The 22,897-nt window shown below is 45.7% G+C and overlaps 2 protein-coding genes across 2 annotated transcripts; both read right to left on the bottom strand.

Annotated features, from left to right (window-relative positions):
* Positions 1–4,119: 4,119 nt before the first annotated feature.
* On the bottom strand, positions 4,120–11,255 carry itm2ca (integral membrane protein 2Ca). The gene is made up of 6 exons (XM_018748361.1): positions 11,071–11,255; positions 8,433–8,573; positions 7,775–7,963; positions 7,362–7,472; positions 5,929–6,079; positions 4,120–5,373 (listed from the first exon to the last, which is right to left on the bottom strand). The coding sequence occupies exons 1-6, from the start codon at positions 11,164–11,166 to the stop codon at positions 5,282–5,284; spliced, it is 780 nt and encodes a 259-aa protein (XP_018603877.1). The 5' UTR covers positions 11,167–11,255; the 3' UTR covers positions 4,120–5,281.
* A 1,051-nt stretch (positions 11,256–12,306) lies between these two features.
* Positions 12,307–21,218, bottom strand: cab39 (calcium binding protein 39). Its single transcript, XM_018748297.2, has 9 exons — positions 21,058–21,218; positions 17,850–18,006; positions 16,530–16,694; positions 16,109–16,227; positions 15,822–15,990; positions 14,931–14,990; positions 14,624–14,689; positions 13,925–14,068; positions 12,307–13,564 (listed from the first exon to the last, which is right to left on the bottom strand). Exons 2-9 carry the CDS (start codon positions 17,961–17,963, stop codon positions 13,376–13,378), a joined length of 1,026 nt encoding a protein of 341 aa, XP_018603813.1. The 5' UTR covers positions 17,964–18,006; positions 21,058–21,218; the 3' UTR covers positions 12,307–13,375.
* Positions 21,219–22,897: the final 1,679 nt, after the last annotated feature.

The following is a 22,897-nucleotide window of genomic DNA, read 5'->3' as shown; positions in this document are numbered from 1 at the left end:
TGTTGCTTCTTGTTCTTATGCCAAACAAATTGCACCATAAAGCTGACCGAGCATAAAAAGTCAACTCTAGCTCTCCTCTTTAAAATCCAATATGATGCAAATAATCCAAAACTAGAAAATAAATGTATGTTAAATACAAGGTCTAAATATTCGTTTCATTTTGTCACCTCTGTGTGACATTTGGAGGTTTTCTGTAACTGTCTCTCAGTCTGAAGATAACTGTGGTTACGGTGTCATTCTGCCATTCTTTACAAAGGGAGGGGAAATAAACGTGGCTAAACACGGATGTGAGAAAGAGATAAAGCGGCTCACCATGATGTCCCAGACATTCTTAGCAAACAGAAACAAAACAGACAATTTCAGTGTCTCCAAAAAATTGCAGAGTATAGCATAGATGTTAAGCATATGGACTTGGATCCTGAAAACGATATTTATATAAACATAAAAAGCAGAGTTTTAATTGGTTCTCAATGTCCTGATAAGTTGCATGTGGAAGTAAGATCTGGACCAAAAGTGTGAATAACATTACGACATGTGGACAGTGGCATGCAAACCTCTAACATATAGCTGGCACAGGAAGTAGCGCTGCTGTCTCACAGCACCTGCGTGGTGCGAGAGGACATGGGTTCGATCCCCCCTTACTCCGTGTGGAGTTTGCAGGTTCTCTCTGTGTCTGTGTGGGGTGCTCTGGTTTCCTCCCACATTCCAAAGACATGCTGTCCAGGTTCCCTTATAGTGTATGAGTGACCCACTGTAAGTAGTGTATCTAGCAGTGTAAGTCACTGTGGTGAATAAGGTCTGTGGGCTGATAACACTACATAGAGTTCATTGGAAGTTGCTTTGGAGAAAAGCATCTGCTAAATAAATAAATGTAAGATGAGGGCAAAATTGCATGTATAAAATCTTCCACAGGGGAGGTATAGCAATCTCTTGATTGATTAAATGAATATGCTCCTGAAAATGGTGCAGATAATGTTTTGGATACCAAAAGCCTATTTCCCATTATTTTAACTGGGAAAAATAATAATGCATCCTCAGCCCATCTGAAAACCACACACACACACACACACACACACACACACACACACACATCTACAACCACTTGTCCCGAGTGGGGTTGTGGCAAGGCAGAGCCTAACCCAGCAACGCAGGGTGTAGGGCCGGAGGGGGAGGGGACACACCCTGGACTGGACACCAGTCCACCGCAAGGCACCCCAAGCAGGACTCGAACCCCAGACCCACCACGCAGCAGGCCCTGGGCAAACCAGCTGCCCCCACGCCCCCAAAACCAGTTTTCCCCAAATATCACAAAAATGCTGCATAACACCTATAAAACCCATCATTTCAGCATGATATGAAACACATTTACATTTATTCATTCAGCAGATGCTTTTCTCCAACACAACATGCATCTCAGAAAACAATTACATCAACAGATGGAACAATCTAGATGGAGACACGTGATTCACTTCATGATGATCAAGCTCTTAATGAGGCCAATAATGGGTATGTTTCTAGACAGTACTGCTTTTTAAACTAATTTTGTTTTCCATATATCCTGTTAACAGCAATGAGCATTTAATCATGAATAAAACAAGCAATTTATGTGTAAAAAATAAGTTCAGACAACAATTTGAAATAAGGCAATTTCCTGTAATGAACTGCACTTACCGAGTGAAGAACAGCTGAGTGTGAAGGGGAGGAGGCTTGGCAATCATTCTTGCACTGCCGCTGCACAAAAGTGTTGAAAGAAATCGAGCACGATACAGGACACAACAGGAGACAGTTGACAGTACACCAGTGCCTACTGCAGGAAATCACTGCACTTGTGCTTCACTTGCGTGACTTTCCTTTTGTTTTTTGTTTTGGAAATTTGACATGAAAAACAGAGACATTTATTTATCAGACACTTTTCTACAAAGAAACTTCCAATCAACTGTATGTAGTATCAGCCCACACACCTTATTCATCTCAGCAACTTACACTGCTAGATACACTAATTACAATGGGTCACATCCATGCATCAGTGGAACACACACACACACACACACACACAATGGGTAAACCTGAACAGCATGTCTTTGGAATGTGGGAGGAAACCAGAGCACCCAGAGGAAACCCACACAGACACAGGGAGAGCATGTAAACTCCATACAGACTGAGTGGGGATCAAGCCCATGTCCTCTTGCACCACCCAGATGCTGTGAGACAGCAGTGGTACTCACTGTGCCACCATGGAGAGCTGTTATATACATATATCATTATATTGAGAGCTCATAAATTGAGAGATGCCTGTATGACTTTTTTTTTTTTACAATTTTTTTTTTGTTGGCAGAAATACTGTGTGGACCTCTGTATAAAGTTACCTGACAATACACTAACAGAGATCCCAGAATTCCAGTGAAAAGTGTTGCATAAGACCTCCAGTACATTCCGTGTATACTGGAGCTCATTATCGCTCCTCATCGCTCGTCACCGCTATCGCCCTTACCTCCGTTGTACGTGCAGCACAGCCGAAGATGAACAACCCAAAACCGTGAGCACACACCGAAAGCAAGCTGCCCCTTCGGCTGCTCCCGATGCTGTATAATACATGAGCTTCCTGCTGTCTGGGACCCGCTGTCGGCTGTGGCTGGCGGCCCCGGGACAGCCATATGGACAGCCATCTGGGGGCCGCGTTCCACTTCAGCTCTCGCGAGGAGTGGCCTTTGGAGGCCCAAAGACCCTCATGGAGCTGGAGAACCTGGAGAGCATCAGAACCCGAATGCAGCGGAGACAGCGGTCACTTGGCTCTCACTTTAGACAAATACATCTGTAGATCTTGGCTTCTTCACCAGAGGTTTGGTAATAGAATCCTAAATCAAGCAGAATTTAACGGTATCCTTATTGCTTCATTCGTTTAACTAAAGAACAAGGGTGGAAGTTCTCATTTCTGGTCTCTCCCCTAAATGGTTTTTATTCAGACTGACCTTGTAATTCATTTGTCACAGTTGAGCTGTTTATTAAATTAGCTGTGTGACTCACATCATGTGAAAGTATTAGCTGAGGTCTGACTCGCATTAGACACGGAATACCCAGAGTGATGAAAGGTGATGGAACGATTAGGAAATAATGTTTTTTTTTTCAAGGTTTGATCTCCTGCTGTTATCTGGCTTTGCATATTCAGTCCATTTGAGCTCAGTGCTTAAACTGTGTAAACTTTCAAAAATGTTGAAATGAGACATTAAGCGGGAGTTTCTGGACTCACGGCTGGGGCCTCTGCTGACTGTGGCTGCGCTTGTTTTTTTTCAAAGCCCTGCTGTAGCAACCAGTGGACCTGGACCACCCACTTAGCAAGAGACCACCCCTTTCATGCAGGTTACTATAAAATCCCATCTTTTACCCATGAAACTGTACCCAGTGCACAATGCCTCATATATCAATGTGAGTGAAGCTGATTTCAACAAAGCAGTTTATAACATACAGTACATATAGGAGTGAGTATAATGTGTTTACTTTGGAGAAAATTAAACCGTTCAGTGAAACAACCCTGTCTACACTCTTCGTTTAGAGGAGCTGTCATTGTAACCTCCTTTTATGTTTTATTGCAGTAATAATAAAGGGCTAGAAATACATTCAGCTCAGCAAAGGTTGCCAGGTTACTGGAACATCCTTTCTGTAGAGCACCAGTCGGAAGAGAACAAAAACAGTTTACCCAACTTATTTATATAATTTCGTAGCAATAAATCTGTGCAGGTGCTCCTCAATTTCCCCACCTCCATGACTTACGACTGATGTCTCATTAACCTTATTTTAAAGCGGGCTTAGAAGTGAGCATTCTGGTGGTGCTAGGGGAGGGGAAAAAAAAGTGAATATTTAGAAAAGAAATTTACGCAGCATGAAACCAACACTGGATTAATAGTGTATGGCTATTAATGTGAAAGTAGCGAGAATGTCAAGGAAGCCTGTTGATAGACTGTGGGATCCATGCATGTTGATCGTTTGCACAACACGCTAAGGGGATTCGGGACTCATGATGCCCCACCCCCCATACCCAGGTTCTACCCTCACAACAGTAATGAAATTAGGCTTTTCCATGTTGTGTAGAAAGGACCACAAGAGATTTAAATACTTCTTTATTTGTAGGTAGGCTTTACTAGCAGACAAAATATACAGGTCAGTTGAAGGTACCGGTTGACACTTAAGTTCCCTTACAACAGCAGTAACTTTAGTTCCTTTCCAGAACTAAGGCTCTTTCTTCTGTCGTCAAGAAATATTCATATAGTGCAGTTAGTAGTAAAACAAAACATGCAGGGCAAGAGAGGAAAATTTAAATTAAAAAAAAAAAAAAATAAAAAGCACAACAGTAGATTGTCAAGATGGAGCAAGTCAGAGGAGGCACTCGCCTCCAGGTGGACGCCCCCCACGGCCTCCTCGAACCGGCACAACCAGGCCTGGGACACGACTTGCCAAGTCAGTTTACTGCTACATGCTTAAGAACAACAAATCAGACCATTCAAGATTTTGTTGCTACACCTAAAAAAAACCATTTAATAGATTTACATAGCGACTACTGGACCACTGGCCTATGAGAGATTTATGATCCGTGTGTAAACCGAGGAAGCGCATTTGACAGGTGTCCGATTGATCGATCGACCGATTGCTGCGAGATGCTACTGCCGTCAGACGCAGAGTCTGACCGCCGTTAAGACACAGTAGTCCTGTCAGATGGACCCACACCTTCCAAAGTCACATCGTCTGATCCACGCGAAAGGAGAACTGGCAAATCGTGCTGAGAAGATGCCCGGAGATCAGGAATAAATAAGTTTGCACAGTCAGCTCAACGGCTGTTTGGTAGAGAGGAAGGGTTCCATTGAAACTATGCACATTGTTGGCTGCACTTAGGTCCGCACTAGAGATTTTAATTGCTACATTAAATATGCATTACGTCACCAACACATGGAAAACAATGTCAGGAACAACCTTTGTTTCCTCCTACGAAACACCAAAATAAGGAGGGGAGAAGAAAAACCCTTTTTAACAGCAGAAAAAAAAATTATAGAATAATAATAATAATAATAATAATAGAACTGATTTTAGTACAGCTCCTAATGTTTAGTGCTACAAAAAAAGGAAAAAAAATTAAATCCCTAAAGACACAATTAAACACTTCAAAAACCTTGAAAAAGGGAGATTCCAACGTCAATGGGGAGGGGGAAAAAAGAGGAAAAAAAAAAGAAAAACTGCAGGAGGGCGCTACAGTGACTGGTAGGGGTGGCCTCACACGTGCGACACCTTTGCGTTAGACCGTGTCACAGATGGCAGTTTCCACCACGAACGTGTTCTCAAAGTGGCGGATGCGATGGCAGTTGGATGCTCTGCGTTTATTGATACCTGCGAAGGAAAGTAAAGAGGAAAAAGCTCCAATCCCAGCTGTACCAAAACATTCAATCATCTCATGACCTTCTACATCACGGCGAAGCGATTCATGGGCCGCGGCATCCCAGAACCGAGGCTTCCTTTAACAGGCTGGGATACACGGCTCCCGGCGGCACGGCTGTAACGGGGTTTTTCCGTACATCTGACTCGTTTCTCCAGAGCGATTTACGATATTAAAAGGTACTTCATTATTCACCCGTTAATACAGCTGGGTAATTTTACCTAGAGGAATCTGGAGCCTTGCTCAAGGGTACTGCAGCAGTAGGTGGGATTCAAACTCTCACCTTCAGATTTGAAGGCAGCACCTCTAACCACTATGCTACCTGCTCCCTCTAGCTCAGCTCAGAGTTGCTGCTGAAGCCGTTACCTGGGAGACAGGTCACCTCACCTGGCATTTCAGGTGTCACCTATACAGCAATTAAAGCGTATCAATACCATCAAGATTCAGCCCCTGGAGGAGTTGAGTTGTACAGCTTTGTGCGCGTGTTTAAGAGAGAGAGAATCACTTGCGTTTTCGGGAGGTCCTGCGTTTCAGCCAGTAGGTGTCCTTGCCGTTGCACAGCCTGCGGATGAAAGTCCCCAGCTGGCGGACGTTGTGCACTCGGCCCATCACAACCATCTCCTCCTTGATGATGTAGGTCTGAGGAAGGTACGTCCCCTTCTGCCGGGAGTGGGGGGGGGGGACCACCATTAGCAGTTGGATAGTTTTGGGGGGGTAAATGACAGTGTAAACATGAAACCATGTTCTCCACTGTCCTACTGAGACCACGGAACTTCTCCACACACAGTGAACAGTGGTCCTCGGCTTACAACTGTGTTCCCGTCACGCGACATAGCCGCAGATCGAAAGCTCCCCTTTGTATCCATGTACACTTAGTATATGAACTATAAACTATTAACAGCTTTTTTTCAAAAAAAAAAAAAAAAAAATTAAGCTCACATCTTAAAATACCAATTGAGGATTTTATATATGTGCACATTGTACTTTCAGGCACTATTTTCACTTTCGTTTCTAAATCTATATGTGCTTGCATTTACAACAAGCATGTATATAAAAATACATGGAACAGAGTGCTCCTCTCACCAGGGTGAGAACGCTGAACAAAGTTACTGAAAATAATGCAAAATTACAGATATAACAACATGTAAATAACTAGAAAATACACCAGCATTCTATGCCAGTACTCCGGCAATAATGGCGAGGAAAACAAAAAGACTCCCAGTCACAGCCAAAGGGAGGAAAATAAACCTTTGGGGATCCAAGTACCAGTGGCTATCCCCTCATGGGCATTTTACTGTGGGGACTGGGGTCCAGTGTGGACGTGTCTAATAAGTAGAAGTTGGAGGAAAATTAGTGTCAACACTAAAATACAGTCAATGAATACAGCAATTAATTTGTTCTTTTCGTCCAAAATTTGCATTTTTTGTTTTCTAGCCATTTTAAATAAAAAAAAAAAAAAAAAAAGTAATTTCAAGGCAATCACAAACGAAGAGTTTTGCGAACAGTGAGCAGTTTCTGTTGGACAGCGAAACTAAGAAATACTGGTCCTTGTGGCATCGCGACCAGTCAATGTTATCATGCGGCAGGTGGAGCGGTTTGCATTAGCTGTTGCGACCAAACGAAGGGAATCAAAAACATAATAAGGTTGATGGGACAGCCTTTGTAAGTTGAGGACCACCTGTATTAGAAAGTCTTTACTGAAGCAAGACTAGAACATCCTACTCAAAAACAAGCATGAAGAACAGATATGGTCTCCGTTTACCCACAACCTGTTTGGAGCTTGAACAAGACCTACAGAGCACAGACTTGGTACTGCTCCAGTCCAACCTTCTCGCGCAGCTTTGCTCGAACCCTCTGTGCTGCCCAGCGAGGCCAAATCGGAAGCCTACGTGATGTTCTACACCTCACGGAGCCAAACGAGCTTTACGCCGCAACACAATACCTTGACGTTTATCAGCAGCTCCCAGAGGTTGCGTGGCGGCATGACGATGGTGGTGTTGAGCTCAATGACGTAGCACTTGTCAAGCGCAATGTCATGGTAGGCTGTCAGGCCCTGGAAGTGGGACAGGAGCGCAGGATAATCGAGGACAGTTTTGGTGGCGCAATCTGAAGACTCCAACAATATTGTACTTTTCGTATGACAAATACACGATATCAAACGCATGGAAATAGAGAAGCAGGAGCAAAGACAAAGGGTGCATGGAAGTGCAAAGAAGGTGACAAGTTGGCCACCAAAACCAATCTTGGCTGCTCTAGTCACAAAAGAGCCTCCAGATGAATACTTCACAGTACCAAAATAGAGGAAGTGAGAAAGGAAGTGCAATTTTACCCACTGTTGACTAGAGCAAGACCTACTCTGTGGAAATCATGGATGATGTCAGCAGGATCACCGCCACCGAAGTGGGGCACGGGGACGCTGATCTGCTCGTAGTTGTCCTTCAGGTAGATCCCCACGTTCTCCTCCAGCTCCTGGCGCCCACGCAGAGGGGCGTACACGGAGTCTTCGTACATAACGCGGCAGTGGAACAGGTTCTCCTCGGAGATCTGCGGGAAAAGTCAAAAAAAAAAAACCCACTGCCACCTCATTTCGGGTCATTAACGTCACCTCACCTCAGGTAGCCAACGGAGAAGTTAACAACTCGTGGCTGCATTGTCATAAGTACCATTTTACTATGTTAACGAGAATCGTTATGCTTCATTTCACAAGTCCGGGGAGCCCACTGACAGATGCGGGCACGTCCTCAACTTTTTCACCCCGGGGAAGTAAACTCACCCCGAGGAACCATCCTTGTCCAAGTTCCAGAGTGAGGACATCATTTTGACGTCACTCAGAAGATGATCTAACCCATTTTACGATTACATCTTACTGTAAAGTTGTGGCTGAGACCACTTCCCTTTTTCTCCCTCCTGCAGGAAGTACTGCTAACTTGGAAAGACCGAGTGGAGTGAGCAGCCTTTAAAATTAATAAATAAATCCTTGTGTTATGAATCGGAGAAGGAAAAGCAGCCTCACCTGCGGTATGAAGTAGTACCTGTAGAGATAGATGGATGCCAGGACAAGGCTGGATGTGAAGACCACGAGGCCAAAGGTCAGACAGCACAGGCCATTCAAGGGAGACTTCTTTGGACGAAGAGGGAGAACCAGCTCCTCATCCTGGGAAGGGACAAAGGGAGAGTTGGGCCACCTGGAGATCCCATCCAAGACCAGCGAAGGATGGAGGACTGCTGATGCACGTTTGGTGCTGTGGTTGAAGTCACCACGTTGCAAAATTAAGATCCCTGGTTTGAATCTCCATCCTGCAGCAATACCCCCAATACAGGGAACTTACCCTGAATTGTTGCAGTAAAAAATTACCCAGCTGTTTGAACCAGTGCAGAGAAAAAAACCCAACATTGTAAATTGAACAAAGATGACTGAAAAATAACAGTTAATAACTGAAAGCTGTATTGAGTCACAACCCAAACCAAGTCAGGTTTCTCTTTGACTCATGCTTTTTGGCACCTAATGCTGTACTACACAATGGATACGTTGCGCAGTTTGTGATGTTCAGCGGTTACGATGCACCAAAATTCCCCCCAAAACGGCGGCACATGGAGCGGAAAGAAAAATTGAGATGCGCACCAGTCTCCTTTAATAGCACCTGATTGGGAAACGGGAGAACCGCAACGGCACGGCAAATAAAAAAAAGCTACCCGTGTCAAAAGGGAGAGTGTCACGTTGCGTGCCGCCGCATTTCTCGTGACAGATTCTGTCACAAGTATCTGGGAAAAGGGAAACGCTTCGGGAGGAGCTGCCAACTTGTTAGCGACGCAGCCATTTCCAGACACATGAGCAACACAAAGACACCCCCGGTCTCTCGGCGCATCTGCTGCCTCCATGCGGCCCGTCCGTGGGAGTCGGAAACCAGGGCGTCCAGATCTTTTTTTACATACATGTGTAAAAGAAACTAAAACACACCACCACAGATTTGGCAGACGTTTGATCTTTCCAGCTTTATGCGACTCGTGACAGAACGATGAGGAGTCCGCGCTTTCTGAACATGATGGCAAAGCATGCTTACCTTTTAAAGCTTATGAATCCACCAGGTTTTTGCATCTCTTTCCACAACAAACAGGCAGTTAGAATATATGGAAGTTTAAAAAGAGGGGGGGAAAAAAAAAAAAAAAAAAGAAATCATCCATCAACAACTGGCTGTCCAATACAGGGTCACAGTGGTCTGGAGCCTATCCCATATACACATGGAGCAAAGCAAGGTGCACCGTGGATGCCAGTCCATCATAGGACAATAACACTCGTTCGTTCGTTCGTTCATTCTCACACACACATCCAGTACGGCCAATTCAGAGCCACCAATTCGCCTGAAAATGGTAAATTAAATTGAAAGGTAAGAGGAGATTAAACCACGTGTGAGTGTGCGGTGCTGCTTTTCGGCCTACAGAGACCAGCTGTAAGCTGGGAAATTTTTCATGAATGCATTTCAGGGTTTTGTAACAACCTCCTGAGGGAATTTTTTCCCCTCCTTTTTAAAGACATGCTAGTAGAAGAAACGCTTACAGAACCATTCAGACAATTACAGACGGACTCTGCGATGACATAATGGGGTCTCGCTTCGACTCCGCGCCTCTGCCTCAGCAGCTCAGCAAGATGTATACCATACTATATCACACTCATTATTCATGTGAGCCATCTCTAAAACCAAGGATCCCCAGCAGCGAAGTGACACACACACACACACACACACACACACACACACACACACACACACACACACTTTAGTATTTACGTGACCAAAAGGCTCCACAGGACATGGGAATGATGTTCATCTGCTGGTCCCACTAATCCCCTCCATCCCACATTCACATCCTGGCTGCAGGATGAGGCTCACACAGCCCAGCACCCAGGGCTTCTACTGCATCTCTCTCTCTCACACACACAGTGCAAAGGTGCAGTGGCTGCAGAGTGTGCGCTCGCTGGGAGCAGCTGCTACTCTCCACAGAGGGCTGTATGCAACACACACACACACACACACACACACACACACACGTCCTTCATCTGCCATTTTGTCTCACTCAGTCTCACTGTGTGTGTGATGAGCGCTCTCCTCCTCACCCCCCCCCCCGGGCCCTCCCGATTCCCCATAACGGTCATTTTAAACATTCAACTTTCCCGACGAACCTTTTCTTTCGCCGGCGCTTGTGCCCCTTCTTATTTTATTTATTATTATTTATAAGGGAGCTCCCGCAGCCCCCGCGCTACACCGAACCAGAGCGACTGCAGACCTTTCGCTACAGATCAAAGAGCGATCAAACACAGCAGGAAACATGAACAGTCACTGTGTAATTTAAATTTATAGTCAAACACGACGCTGCTATTTTAAAAATTATGTGTGTTTTTTTTGGCTCGAACTGAGCCCGATTTCACTTTAGCTCCACCGCGGCTCGTCGTCACCACCACCATCATCATCATCATCATGATCATCATCATCATCACGCACGAGAGCAAAGCAGCAATATATAATATTGGTGTGGTAAATATTAATATGACAAGAATGAATGGTCAGACGAGGTGACATGATGTTCTGCCTGTCTCTTCTCGCTCTCCTACACACACACGACTCGAAGACCCCCCGTCAATGATGCCGCCTACGTACGTGAGGATGCGGGATGAGAACCTCCGACTTGCCCCCCTCAGCCTCTTCCTTGTCTCCTTTTTGCCCCGCCACGGGCTGGAAGGTGATCTTCACCATGTTCCCGCAGTTCCAGCCTCAGCGCGAGCCGCACGGATACAATGTTTCCACCGCTCGAGCTCCCCCGATACAATGCAACTGCGCGCGCCGCCGGCGCGAAGTGCGGCCCTTTTATGGTAAGCGTCGTTTAAAGAGACAGCACACCGCTCGGACCCGCAAGAGCGCGACACTTCCAAGAAGTCAAAACATCTCCGCGGCTTCTTCTTTTCAAAATTCTTTATTTTTTTCATGGTTTGGGCCCTGGATTTTGTACACGTTAAAAGCACGTTTATACTTCATACTGTAATTATCAACTTATGTCCAATTAACAAGTTTTTTTCTGTTTATCAGCTGGAGTACTTTAACTAAATTCCAGTACAATATTTGTTTAGAGTACCATGCTATATTAGAGTTGACACGGAGCATGCTGTTCAAAGTGTGTGTCCTGCCATATTCTGCATACTACATTTAACTGTCAATCAAAGTAAGTGTGTTAGGCTGTTTGTAAATGGATCCATTCATTCTGGGTGCAATAATCTCATCCAGAATAACCATGCCAGAGCTACCTCTTCAGTACTGTGCCATGAGGTCAAGTGAATGATGGTGTGAGCAGAAAAAGCCATAGCAGCGTGGTGCCGCTCGTGGGCACGAGAAAGGGTTCGGGACGGAAAACAAAACAGCCTCATTTATTAAACGCAGTTTCCACACTAGGAACACAGCCATAAGCAACTTCGGTTTGAAATGCTGCTTTTTAATACTTGAGCGATGACATTAAGACCTTATGCGGACACAGAGCTTCTGCTGGATGTCCTTCCTGCCTCGAAAGGTCTCGCTTACGAGCAGCGCTCTGACCGCACATCAGTCTCAATAATTGTACTGGAATTTTTGCTCCTATTCAAAAAAAAAACAAAACAAAACAAAACAGGGGGGAGGGAGTGGTAGTAGGGGGAGAGATCACTGTCAAAATTTCCACACCTTTAACACATCAGTCTTCTTCACACCAAACGGGAGGATACACTGAATCTAAACAGACCAAAGGTGTCCATAATTTAGGCCCCAGTTCCAGTTCACTGGTTTCCAGTTTAAAGCAGTGGGAATGAGTGGGCTGTCAGAACGCTAAGCAAGGAGATGCTCCCTGTTTTTAATGCTGTGTCCCCCCCCTTTTTTTTTTTTTTTAAAACAAGCAAGCCCCCATTGCTGCCAGCTGTGAGATACTTATGTATACATCTGTAATCACTTGCAAAAAAAGTTGGAGTTACTAATATGACATTCCTCTGCTGTACAGATTATTAATATCCTAGGTAATTTGACCTGGCCAGGTAGTTATTTACAAAGAACCAGTAATCAAATGTAATATTTTACCTATTTTAAAACATAGTCAATGACCTTTTTTTAAAAAAAAAAAAAAAAAAAAAGACAACACCCCAGACTTGTACATGGTTTTGTCCCAAACAAACAGGAAACAAAACTACAAAGCAAATCAGAAAAAGAAAAGGCATTATGTACATTTCTCCACTTCTCTCCCTGAGACTCACTCAGGATGGTGTTTAATACATCATCAGGCTTTCTACGCTACTGTTTTTCATAAAATTAACACTGTGACTGTGTTCCCAATGTGACTACATTAAAATAATTTTGTTTTTAAATCAAGGCATAGAAACTGCAGCTGGTTCTGTAATGCGTAGGCATCACAAGTGAAGCACAGGTCAAATGTGCTAGATTCTGAGCTGGGGGGTGGGAGGGAGGAAAGGAAAAAAGTACACTGCACTTGTTACACTGTACACTGTGCGAGTACACCAATTGTCAGAAGTCATGCATTTACCCAGAATGCACTTGCCAGGATGTTTTCAACCGCCAACTGGATGTTGATCATCAAGCAACGTGTGTGTGTGTCTGTCTGTATACCCTTCTAACACGGAGCGTTCAGAGGCTGTAGAGGATATCTGCACTGTTTGCTCGGATTTACTCCCCCCACCAAAGTACATCTCCAGATCATGTCCTGATGTGCAACAGAGCAACAGCATTCTTTTTTTGTAGGAACATCAAAATAAAAATCATGAAGGAAAAAAAAAAATCCCTTGAACAGCAGACTAGCAGTAGGATTTCCCATGAGCTGATGAAATGTTCGATATCGAAACAGCAGCTGCTGATGGGTCTGATGTGCATACATTATTAAGACGTTACTCGGACGTTCTTCAGGAGTTTCTCCTGGCCGGGGCCCCATCGTCCGTCAAGCCTCCTGGGGGGTCGGTCTCTTCAGATCCCTGATCTGTTTCACCAGGTACGTCTTTTCATCGTTGAACTGCTCATCCTCGGTCCTGTCGCTCTGGAACTTGCTGAGGAACTCGATGAGTTTCGTCTGGTTCTTCAGCAAAATGTCCAAGATGGGCTGGGTCTTGTTTGGATTTGCAACGAAAACCTACACATACGACAAAAAAAAAAAAAAAAAAAAAGGTTAATACATGTGTGCAGTTAAAATAGCAGCTGGAATGGGTGACGTTAATATATTTTACTACATATACGTTTTAAAATTTATATATTATCCTTTCCAACAAGTTTCAAACCACTTAATATTAGAACAAGTGCAAAAAGTACCAAGACATGGAATAAAAATAATTCACATAAATGACATCAAAAAAAAAGTAGAAACAAGCAAGACGACAAATTAGGACATTGTGTCCTATTTGCCTACAAATGTTATAATCCTCCTGGGCTGATTTAGTCAAAGCGCGTCAATCACCACTTTGCACATTAAACCAACAGCTCTGGTCTCTGTTACCTTGAAGACATGGAAGGCCTCAAACTGGATGTTGCGGCTCTTATCCCGCAGGAGATTCATCATGAGCTTGAGATTCTCCGGTTTGCTGATGTATTTTGTCATGATGGTGAAATTATGCCGATCTAACAGAAGCTCCCCAAGCAGCTGAGTGGATCAAAGGCACAAAAATGCAAAACATTCATTAATGTGCATAAAAGAGGGCTGTATGAACAGAGACAGGCAAGTGCAGCAGAAAATTCTAGAATTCTTGGCAGAAATTTATGACAAAACAATTACTGGTCATTGATTAACAAACTGTACATTTAATTACAGAACAAGTGGTAGTGTAGTGGTTAGAGCTGCTGCATTTGGACCCAAAAGTTCACAAGTTTGAATCCCACCTCCTGCTGTAATACCCTTGAGCAAGATACTTACCCTGAATTGCTCCAGTAAAATTACCCAGCTGTGTAAATGGGTAAATAATTGTAGGTAGATTAAGATTGAAAGTCATTTTGGGGAAAAGAGAATGTAAATTTACATTTATTCATTTAACTGTCAATGTAATAGTTCCTTCTGACCACTAGGTGGCAGCATAGAATTTTTTCCCAACACAAAACATCTCAGACCTATTGATTGAATGAATATAATATATTAGACATTTATTATATATATAAAGCACACCCAGAAATGGTGAATTAACTTAATGAAGTGTTTGTTTACCTTCAGAGACTGCCTTTTGGTAACATAGTTCTCTGAGTGGAGCAACTTCTCATATTCACTGAAGAACTGCACAAAAAAGGCACAATGAAGGCTTGTCAGAGTGACATGCGGGTTTTCAGCCCAAATAAAACAGAGCAATCCAGCAATTTATCATCGGTGAGTGGCACGGCCATTGTCGGGGAGCGGCTGCGTGCGAGCGCTCCGCTCGTTGTGCCCGGCTCCCGCTATTACAGATCCGACTCCATTGTGCTCCCTTCGGAGGAACGCGCACGAGTTGTACAAATATTGTGGTGGAATTATAACCTACTTTGTCATAATGCTGCTCCAGAAACTCCGCGCTCAGAAGCTTGTGTCTTGTGAGCAAATCCTGGGGGACAGAGAGGAACACTAATGAGCAGCACGTCTAATCTCCGCTTTTACACGAGTCCAAGTGCACGCTGTGCCAGAATAAACACGCAATATTCTCAGGAACATACATTCCACATCCCATAACATCATAAACACTGTTTTTACTCAAATTCAACAGTTTTAGGTCTTTAAGCAGTATGATTGCACTCTTATTTACATGTATTCATTTAACTGATGCTTTTCTCCAAAGTGACTTCCTGCGTTAAACTACTTACAATTATTTAGCCATTTATACAGCTGGGTAATTTTTAATTTAGGGTAAGTACCTTGCTCAAGGGTACTACAGTCGGAGACGAGATTCGAACCTGTGACCTTTAGGTCCAAAGACAGCAGCTCTAACCACATAACCAGCTGCCCCACTTTATGGTAATAATCAGGAGGCAGCTGGTCGTGTAGTGATTAGAGCTGCTGAATCAAGCCTCACCTCCAGCTGTAGTAACCTTGAGCAAGCTACTTACCCTAAATTTAAAAATTATCCAGATGTATAAATGGGTAAATAATCGTAAATAGCTTAATATAAGTCGCTTTGGAGAAAAGCATCAGATAAATGTAATCAAAAGCAATATAAAGGATGTATGGGTTACAACTCAATTTACAATACAGGATCTGGGGAGGGAGAACAAGTGGTTGTTGACAATGGATGAATGGATGGATCTGGGGTAAAAAAACAATAAAAAAGAGAAAACAACAACAGCAGGATTAATGAGGAGAAAGGGGATGGAGAAAGAGGCGCGCACGAATGTGCACGAGGAAAAGCGGGAATGTCAGCAGCAAAGTGACCGAAACTCACTTTGAAAGTAGCAAACGCGTCCGAGGCTATATCGAACGTGGACATCTCCACGTATCTGAAGAAATCGTAGAACTGCTCGGACCAAAGGATAATTTTGGCCAGCGGTTCGTGTCGGATGCACTCTCGCAGCATGATGCCGCAATTCAAGGCAATTTCCGCTGATTCGTACCTACCGAGGAAACCAGGTGCGCATGAAAACACAAACATTAACACTTGGCGACAGTAACATCCAACAATCTTAATGTGGTTAAAAACAGGAAAGAGCAACAGCAGGCGCGGATACACACCCCTTTAATAACATAAACAATATATTCTGTTGGGTACAGATGTATTCTACCGTAGGCGTCCGTGTCCCAATTTGCCGTCTGAGAATATTGTTGAAAATCTGAGCCACATCCTTTTTACCCTGTTTCGTAAAAAAGATGAAGAGAGGAAGTGCCATGGTTACATCTGGGACATGACCCACATCGCAGTGACGAAACTCTCTGCAGCTGTGTGTTGCTACGAATTCACTCAGTTAACCAAAAAAAAAAAAAAAAAAAAAAAAAAACCAACAAACAAAAACCGAGCTACACAGTAAACATGTCTGGATTGGAATCGGTCGACCAGCAGACAACAGAGACACTGCAGAGCTGTGAAATTTCAGCGGACGTTACTGAACCGCTGGCACAGCTGATCCTCACACCGGGGTACAGCTCCATCGCTCACCTCGAAGTCGATGAGCTGCAGGTCCGCTATGAGGGTGCTCAGGAGGCCGCTGTTGTACAGCTCCTGGGCCAGCTGGGCCACGGCCTCCGTCTGTGGCTCCTTCTCGTTGGTGCCGTACAGGATCTCCTTCATGGCCACTAGGTTCTTGGACACCTCCTCGGTGGCCTGCGCACGAGGACAGAGGATCACACACGGCTTCCCGCACCACCGCTACCCTGCCTTCGTTCCCTTCGGTACACCCTCCCCTGTCCCTCTGGCACGCTCAGGACACCGTTACATTTACATGTATTCATTTGGCAGATGGTTTTCTCCAAAGCGACATACATCTCATAGAAAATACAATGTGTTCATTACATTAGCAGAAAGAGAGACATAGCTGCAGACGTGTGATTCTTAAGTACAGTTAGTTTCTTTCCACCATATGAAACAATGTTCATCACGTGAGTGGCTGCACAAAACTCAGAACAGATGATTCTTGATCATCTTCCGACAAAAAAAAAAATTAAGATACACAAACATTTATGTACAATACAGAGTAGCGGCTGGGTAAAGACTTATCCGAATATGATCATAATGTTGTGGTGCGTGAACATTTACACCTTACATGAACTTAAGAGATCATGGGCAAAGTAAGTCTGGAAGACATGAGTTTTCAGACCCCTTTTAAATGTGGACAGAGTTCTGGCAGTTCTGAGTGAGGGGTGGGGGGGGTCGTTCCACCACGACGGAGCCAGAACCAAGGACCTCCAAGCTTTATTCCTCCTGTTGCCATGACAACATCCACATCAGCACCATGGCAGCCCTTTTCCTGCTACTGTGTATGCTAACAGATGCCCCCAAAGACTAAAAGCATGCCTTGTTCACATTTTTATCCAAAACAGGTAATAAAGAGGGTAAAACAGTGGACTTGAACGATGAAGGTTACTGGTTCAAGGCCCGGTCTCCATTAGTGCTGTCGTACCCTTGATCAAAGCCCTTATCCTGAACTGCTCAAGTATACAGGTGTACAAATGGGACAAACACTAAGTCATTTTGGGTAAAAGAATCCCTTAAGCTACCAATTAATAATTTTACCAGTAATAATATCTTGGCGAAAACTAATGACAAAAAAAATAATCATCCAAGCCTTAGTCCTGCATGTGGCAGGAGGGTCACTTATGAGCTGAGGGCATTCAGGGCGGGGCTTTGGAAGAATGACCTCACTGGCACAATCTGATTGGCCGCCCCGTCTCCACCTCCCCTGAGAATCCGGCTTCCTCGTTCCACTGTAGGCCCGAGGGGCCCAAACCACTTGCGGGGCCGGTTGCCAAGGTGCTTTACCTTTTCTGCCTTCTTGTCAGAGATGTCCTGTTTTTCCAGCACAGACATGCTGTCCTTCAGGTTCTTGACTATGTCAGCCGGGGACTTGTGGGACTTGCCAAAAGGGAACGGCATTGCTACGGGTTACGCCGCGGCTATCAGCAGTGCGCTGGTCCACCTGTGGGCAAATTGACAAACTTGTGTAAATGCAGAAGTCATTAAACCGCCAAAGGAGCCGAAATCAAGCAAGAGCTCATTGACTATAGTGAATCTTAGAGTACGACAGGTAAACAGGGTAATGGGAGGTAAACATCCATCTGTCAGCACTTCAGTGCTCCTGCCTTAGCGGACAGCTTCCTTAATTGAAAATGAATAACAAAACAAACACACACACCCAGTGACACACAGCTAACGTGGTATGAAGTGTGCAGCACTCAAACCTCGTCTCGTCATTTAATTATTCATACAGGTTGACAAAAGCGATGCTGTAATCGCCCTCCCATTTTTTTCACGTGAAAAAACTAACTTCAGAAAATATTCCACCCAGCAAGGAAGTCTAAAAGTGTTCCCCCCACTCCCACCCCTACCTCCCAACTTGGAACAACAAGCCAGTGTGAAATAAGCAATGCAAAGCCAGCACTGGAGTTTACTTAGGAGCTCTTAAAATAAAACTAGATGTATTTTTGTAAAACGCATTCATGCCTCTGCGACCGGCAGAACCAGTTTGGTGTCCAAGACCGGTTAATATTCCACCGCGAGTGTCCGGGCGCCTTTCGGGTGCGACGCGCAGCATCACTCATCTCAACCACTCAATTCGAGAAGTCGATTTGCGCTGATTTGTGTAACAGTCGGCAGACACTTCTGCCAAATTAAGCAGTATATCTTGGACCGAAAAAAAAAGTAAATACATAAGGAGATAAGAATATTACTCAAGCTGGTTCACGTAAAAAGGGACAATTGAGTATCGCCTAAGACAGGGTAATTGGATGGTTTTCCAAGCAGATGATTAAATCTCAGAACCCGAGTGCACAAATCCCTGCGGAGTGGAGGCAACATCCCTGAAAGGATGGGTGTTGGTTTTAGCTCCTGTCTTCCTCTTACGCAAAGAGCGAGGGCCGTGATCTAGGCCACCAAACATCAGTGCTGCAAAAAAGCACAACTACATCTTTTAATTATGCAAGATATTTGCCAAGAATGCAATTTAGGAGCAATTAAGATCACTGCGCCTCAAGCAGCCACAGGTTCCCATAAGTGCTGGATAAACAGCCATGTGAACAGGGCCTGAGTTCTCACACAATGCGGGAATTAAATTACATTTATTAATTTTGAAGACGCTTTTCTGCTAAGCAGCCCACACTTCCCAGGATGCAACAAGTACATCCAGCTAGGGAGGTTCAAACACACGCACATGCAGGTAACAGGTGCGACGTTTTACCTTCTGTCCTCACCTTCAGCCCACATTTGCAGCTTATCCCTCCTGCCACGGTAATGAGGACAGCTTAATAAATAACCGGACATTTGTGTCCGACGTGGACCAAACAAGCTTGTCCAACGTAAGCACGCGGGCCAAGGAGAAACTCTTAAAAATATTAACAGAACCAAGTGATCCGAGTGCTCGCAGCAGCCAATGAACAGGTCGCCTACTTACCGCGGGCCTCAAATTAAACGGATAAAAAAAAAATGCTCACTGCCAAATACTCTGCCTTCGGTTCGAAAATCAGCAATTGGGTCTTTCCAATGATTTATGCTAAGGACTCGAACCCTGTACCCGCACACTGGTGCTGTCACACCCCCCCCACACAGTTACATATTTAGAAGGAACAGACACAGGTGTGTCTGTGCGTATACAGGTCACACACGGCATCTTTAAATAGCTCTCACCGTAATTCTCGTTTTAAAGAGCCAGAGAGCCGAGCTTCACCCGGTGCTCGGAGACGCCGTTTCGGGAACAGTTCGGCAGCATGCGAAGGGTGACCAAGGTAACACGCATTTGTACACAAATCCAACCTGTGCGGAGCAGCATGGCGGTCGGGGCCCTCACCTCGCAATCGAAGAACCCGGGTTCAAATCCCTCCTCCTGCCGTGGCGCCCTTCATCAAGATACTGACCCTGAACTGATCCTGTACAAACTGCCCAGGTGTATAAATGGGAACAATGACTCCAAGTAGCTCTGTGTACGAACGGGGCAAGTACAGTTGCAGAGAAGCGTCAGAAAACTGTAAGCTCGCACACGTGTCACTGCTGATAGGTGGGTAATTTATCGAGACTCTTGACAAGAGAGCCGGGAGTCGTGCAGGGGAAGGGAGAACTTGATGCAACACATCTTCTTGAAGGGCTGCGGCGATTGCAAAACAAGCTTCCTCTCAGCAACATGACAAACACGCAACACTTTTAATCCAGTTGACAGCTGTCCGCCCAGAGCTGCCAACAAGAGGATGAAGGCTATGGGCCGGCAGTGCCAGTGTGAGTAAGTAAGGCAGTTCATCCCGAACCAGGCCGAACCACATGATCTACATTCCCACACATGATGAATAACCGACGCTGCTTAGTTAACTTTGAGCGACGGCGGCACAGACAGGATCCGCGCACATCACCTACAGCCTACAGGCACCGTGTTATTCTAAAGCCGCCCGGGGGGGATGCTGCGCGTGTCATACACACGTTTCGTGCGTGCGTGTGAACGGGCACCGCCAGCGGACCTGAGTGGGACCCATAGAACGAAAGGGAATGATGAACCATAACGATGCACAATAGCTCCACTGGCAGGCCGCCCTGGAGCGGACCTGAAGAAAAGCACGTCGCAGGACAACGCTATGTATGATGGGGAGATGTGCTCCGAGCGGACCTAGTTGAGAACACACCGAAGGACAGCGCTGTCAGGCTGCAGCGGGCCTGCGGGTAAACTGCACCGCTGCTGAACGGTGTGGCTAAGCTAGCAGAGCTAAGTGGCTAAGCTAGCTAGAATTTCCGTACAAAAAAGCGGCAGACCGCCGTTCTCGCCTTCAGACATGAGTCGTACGTCTCGTTCGTGAAAAGAAGAAACACTAAAGCGAAGGCTGAAGTGGCAGACAAGGTGTTCGTTTAGTTGCACAAGCGCGCCGTTTAGCTAACATGCTAATCGCTTCGTCTTTTCTGTCCATGATTTTCTCCGCCATAGGCGCACTCGCGACCAGCCCTGAAACTCCTCTGTCCGGGCAGCGCATCGTGACATTAACGGGCAAAAACAAACCTCCTTTCTGTCCAGAACACGTCCCGAACGCGCTGCAAACTGCAATCCGCAATCCGCCTCCGCCGTGTCCGTTTGTCTGTTTGGCGACCTGCGTTTCCTCGCTTTTCCGTGTCTTTGATGTGTGTCTGCGCTGTGTGCGTCTCTGGGTCTCTATGTGTGACTCTGTGTGTATTTCTGTTTCCGCTTTGTCCCACAGCGCCCCACCAGGCGGAGCACCGCCACTGCAACACCGCGAAGGAGCGCCTTGGAAGGGTGGACCCAAATATTATTATTATTATTATCATCTCAGTTCAATATTCCAACTTACTCTCAGTGAATTCAGATCAGATCTGAACTTAAAGAAATACATCTCACTTTGCATTGTTCTCATTAGAAAAGAATATCTATTAAACACACACATCATCTGAAACCGCTTGTCCCATACAGGGTCGAGGGGGGTGCCGGAGCCTAACCCGGGCTGGAGGGGGACAGGACACACCCAGGACGGGACGCCGGTCCATCGCAAGGCACCCCAAGCGGGACTCGAACCCCAGACCCACTAGAGAGCAGGACCCGGTCCAACCCACTGCACCCTCCCTATCAATTAACGAGTATCTTATTAGATCTTTTATTCTATCTTAGAATACACACACACATTTTCTGAACCGCTTGTCCCATACGGGGTTGCGGGGAACCAGAACCTACACGGCAACACACAGGGCGTAAGGCCGGAGGGGGAGGGGACACACCCAGGGCGGGACGCCACTCCATCACAAGGAACCCCAGACCCACTGGAGAGCAGGACCCGGTCCAACCCACTGTGCCCCCTTATATCTTAGAATATTTTATTAGATATTCTTTATATTATTTAATTCACTCACTCAGTCCGGAGTTTATCCTGCAACCAGTGGGCACAGGGCCGAGGAGATACACCCTGTACTGGACGCCAGTCAAGTTGCAGGGTAGCCACACACAGTCACGGTTAGAACACACAATCTTCACACAGACTGAGGCGGATTCGAACCTCCGCCTGAACCTTCAAGACATTTGCTTGTTACCCTATACATTCTTCCTTAACAAAGCTGCGCAGCAGTTCCCCGTGTTCTTTTTGCAGTTTGTGATTTTAAATAATAAGTACTGGGAAACTCTTACTTGGAACATTACTTCATATGTGGTGTGTGTGAAGAGGGCCCAACCCCCCTCACGAGCCTCTGGTCCTCCGGTTCGCTGTGCTCTCTGTGCTGCTGTAGTGGCCAGTTCGAGCCGCCAGGGGGCGCCCGTGTGTCGTGTGAGAAATAGAACCATCGGAATGCACGTCGTGCGTTCGTGCTGATGCTCTTTGTGCCCATGTGCCACACTTTTTTTTGCACAGACTGCTTCTAGAACTTCATCCCGGACTGGATCTTCACTTTAGCTCGACAACCTGTTGAAGGACGACGCGCATCTCCGAAACTGTGGAAGGCCCCGAAGGGCAGCGCAGCTGCGAAAGTGCAGGGGAACAAAAATGTGAGAAATGAAATGGCTCGGTTGTCTTTCTTTCCCTCCGCACGGAAAAGCGAATAAGCGCATCATTCGACTGACAGCGTCCACTCTGAAAGGGCTTCGACACGTGTGGAGGCCCGGCGGCAGCTGCTCATTTCACTCCACAATAACGGGGGCAAACGGAGCGCGCACAGCCTTCTGGGAACTGGGCGCCTCCGGCTTCTCTTAATGATGTTTCAGCCAAGAGTCCAGCAGGCGCTGCGATTAAAACCCTCTAATTAGTCAACTGTTTCTGGACGGGACACAATGCGGCCCGAAGGAGGCGGGAGAGGCCCTTTGTGCTCGTGTCATTCCCACGCTGCTTCTCATTCACGGAGGC

The sequence above is a fragment of the Scleropages formosus genome, chromosome 10, assembly GCF_900964775.1.
Source record: "Scleropages formosus chromosome 10, fSclFor1.1, whole genome shotgun sequence".
NCBI lineage: Eukaryota > Metazoa > Chordata > Actinopteri > Osteoglossiformes > Osteoglossidae > Scleropages > Scleropages formosus.
Note: the sequence above shows the minus strand (reverse complement) of the source record. Positions and strands in the feature narration are given on the sequence as shown.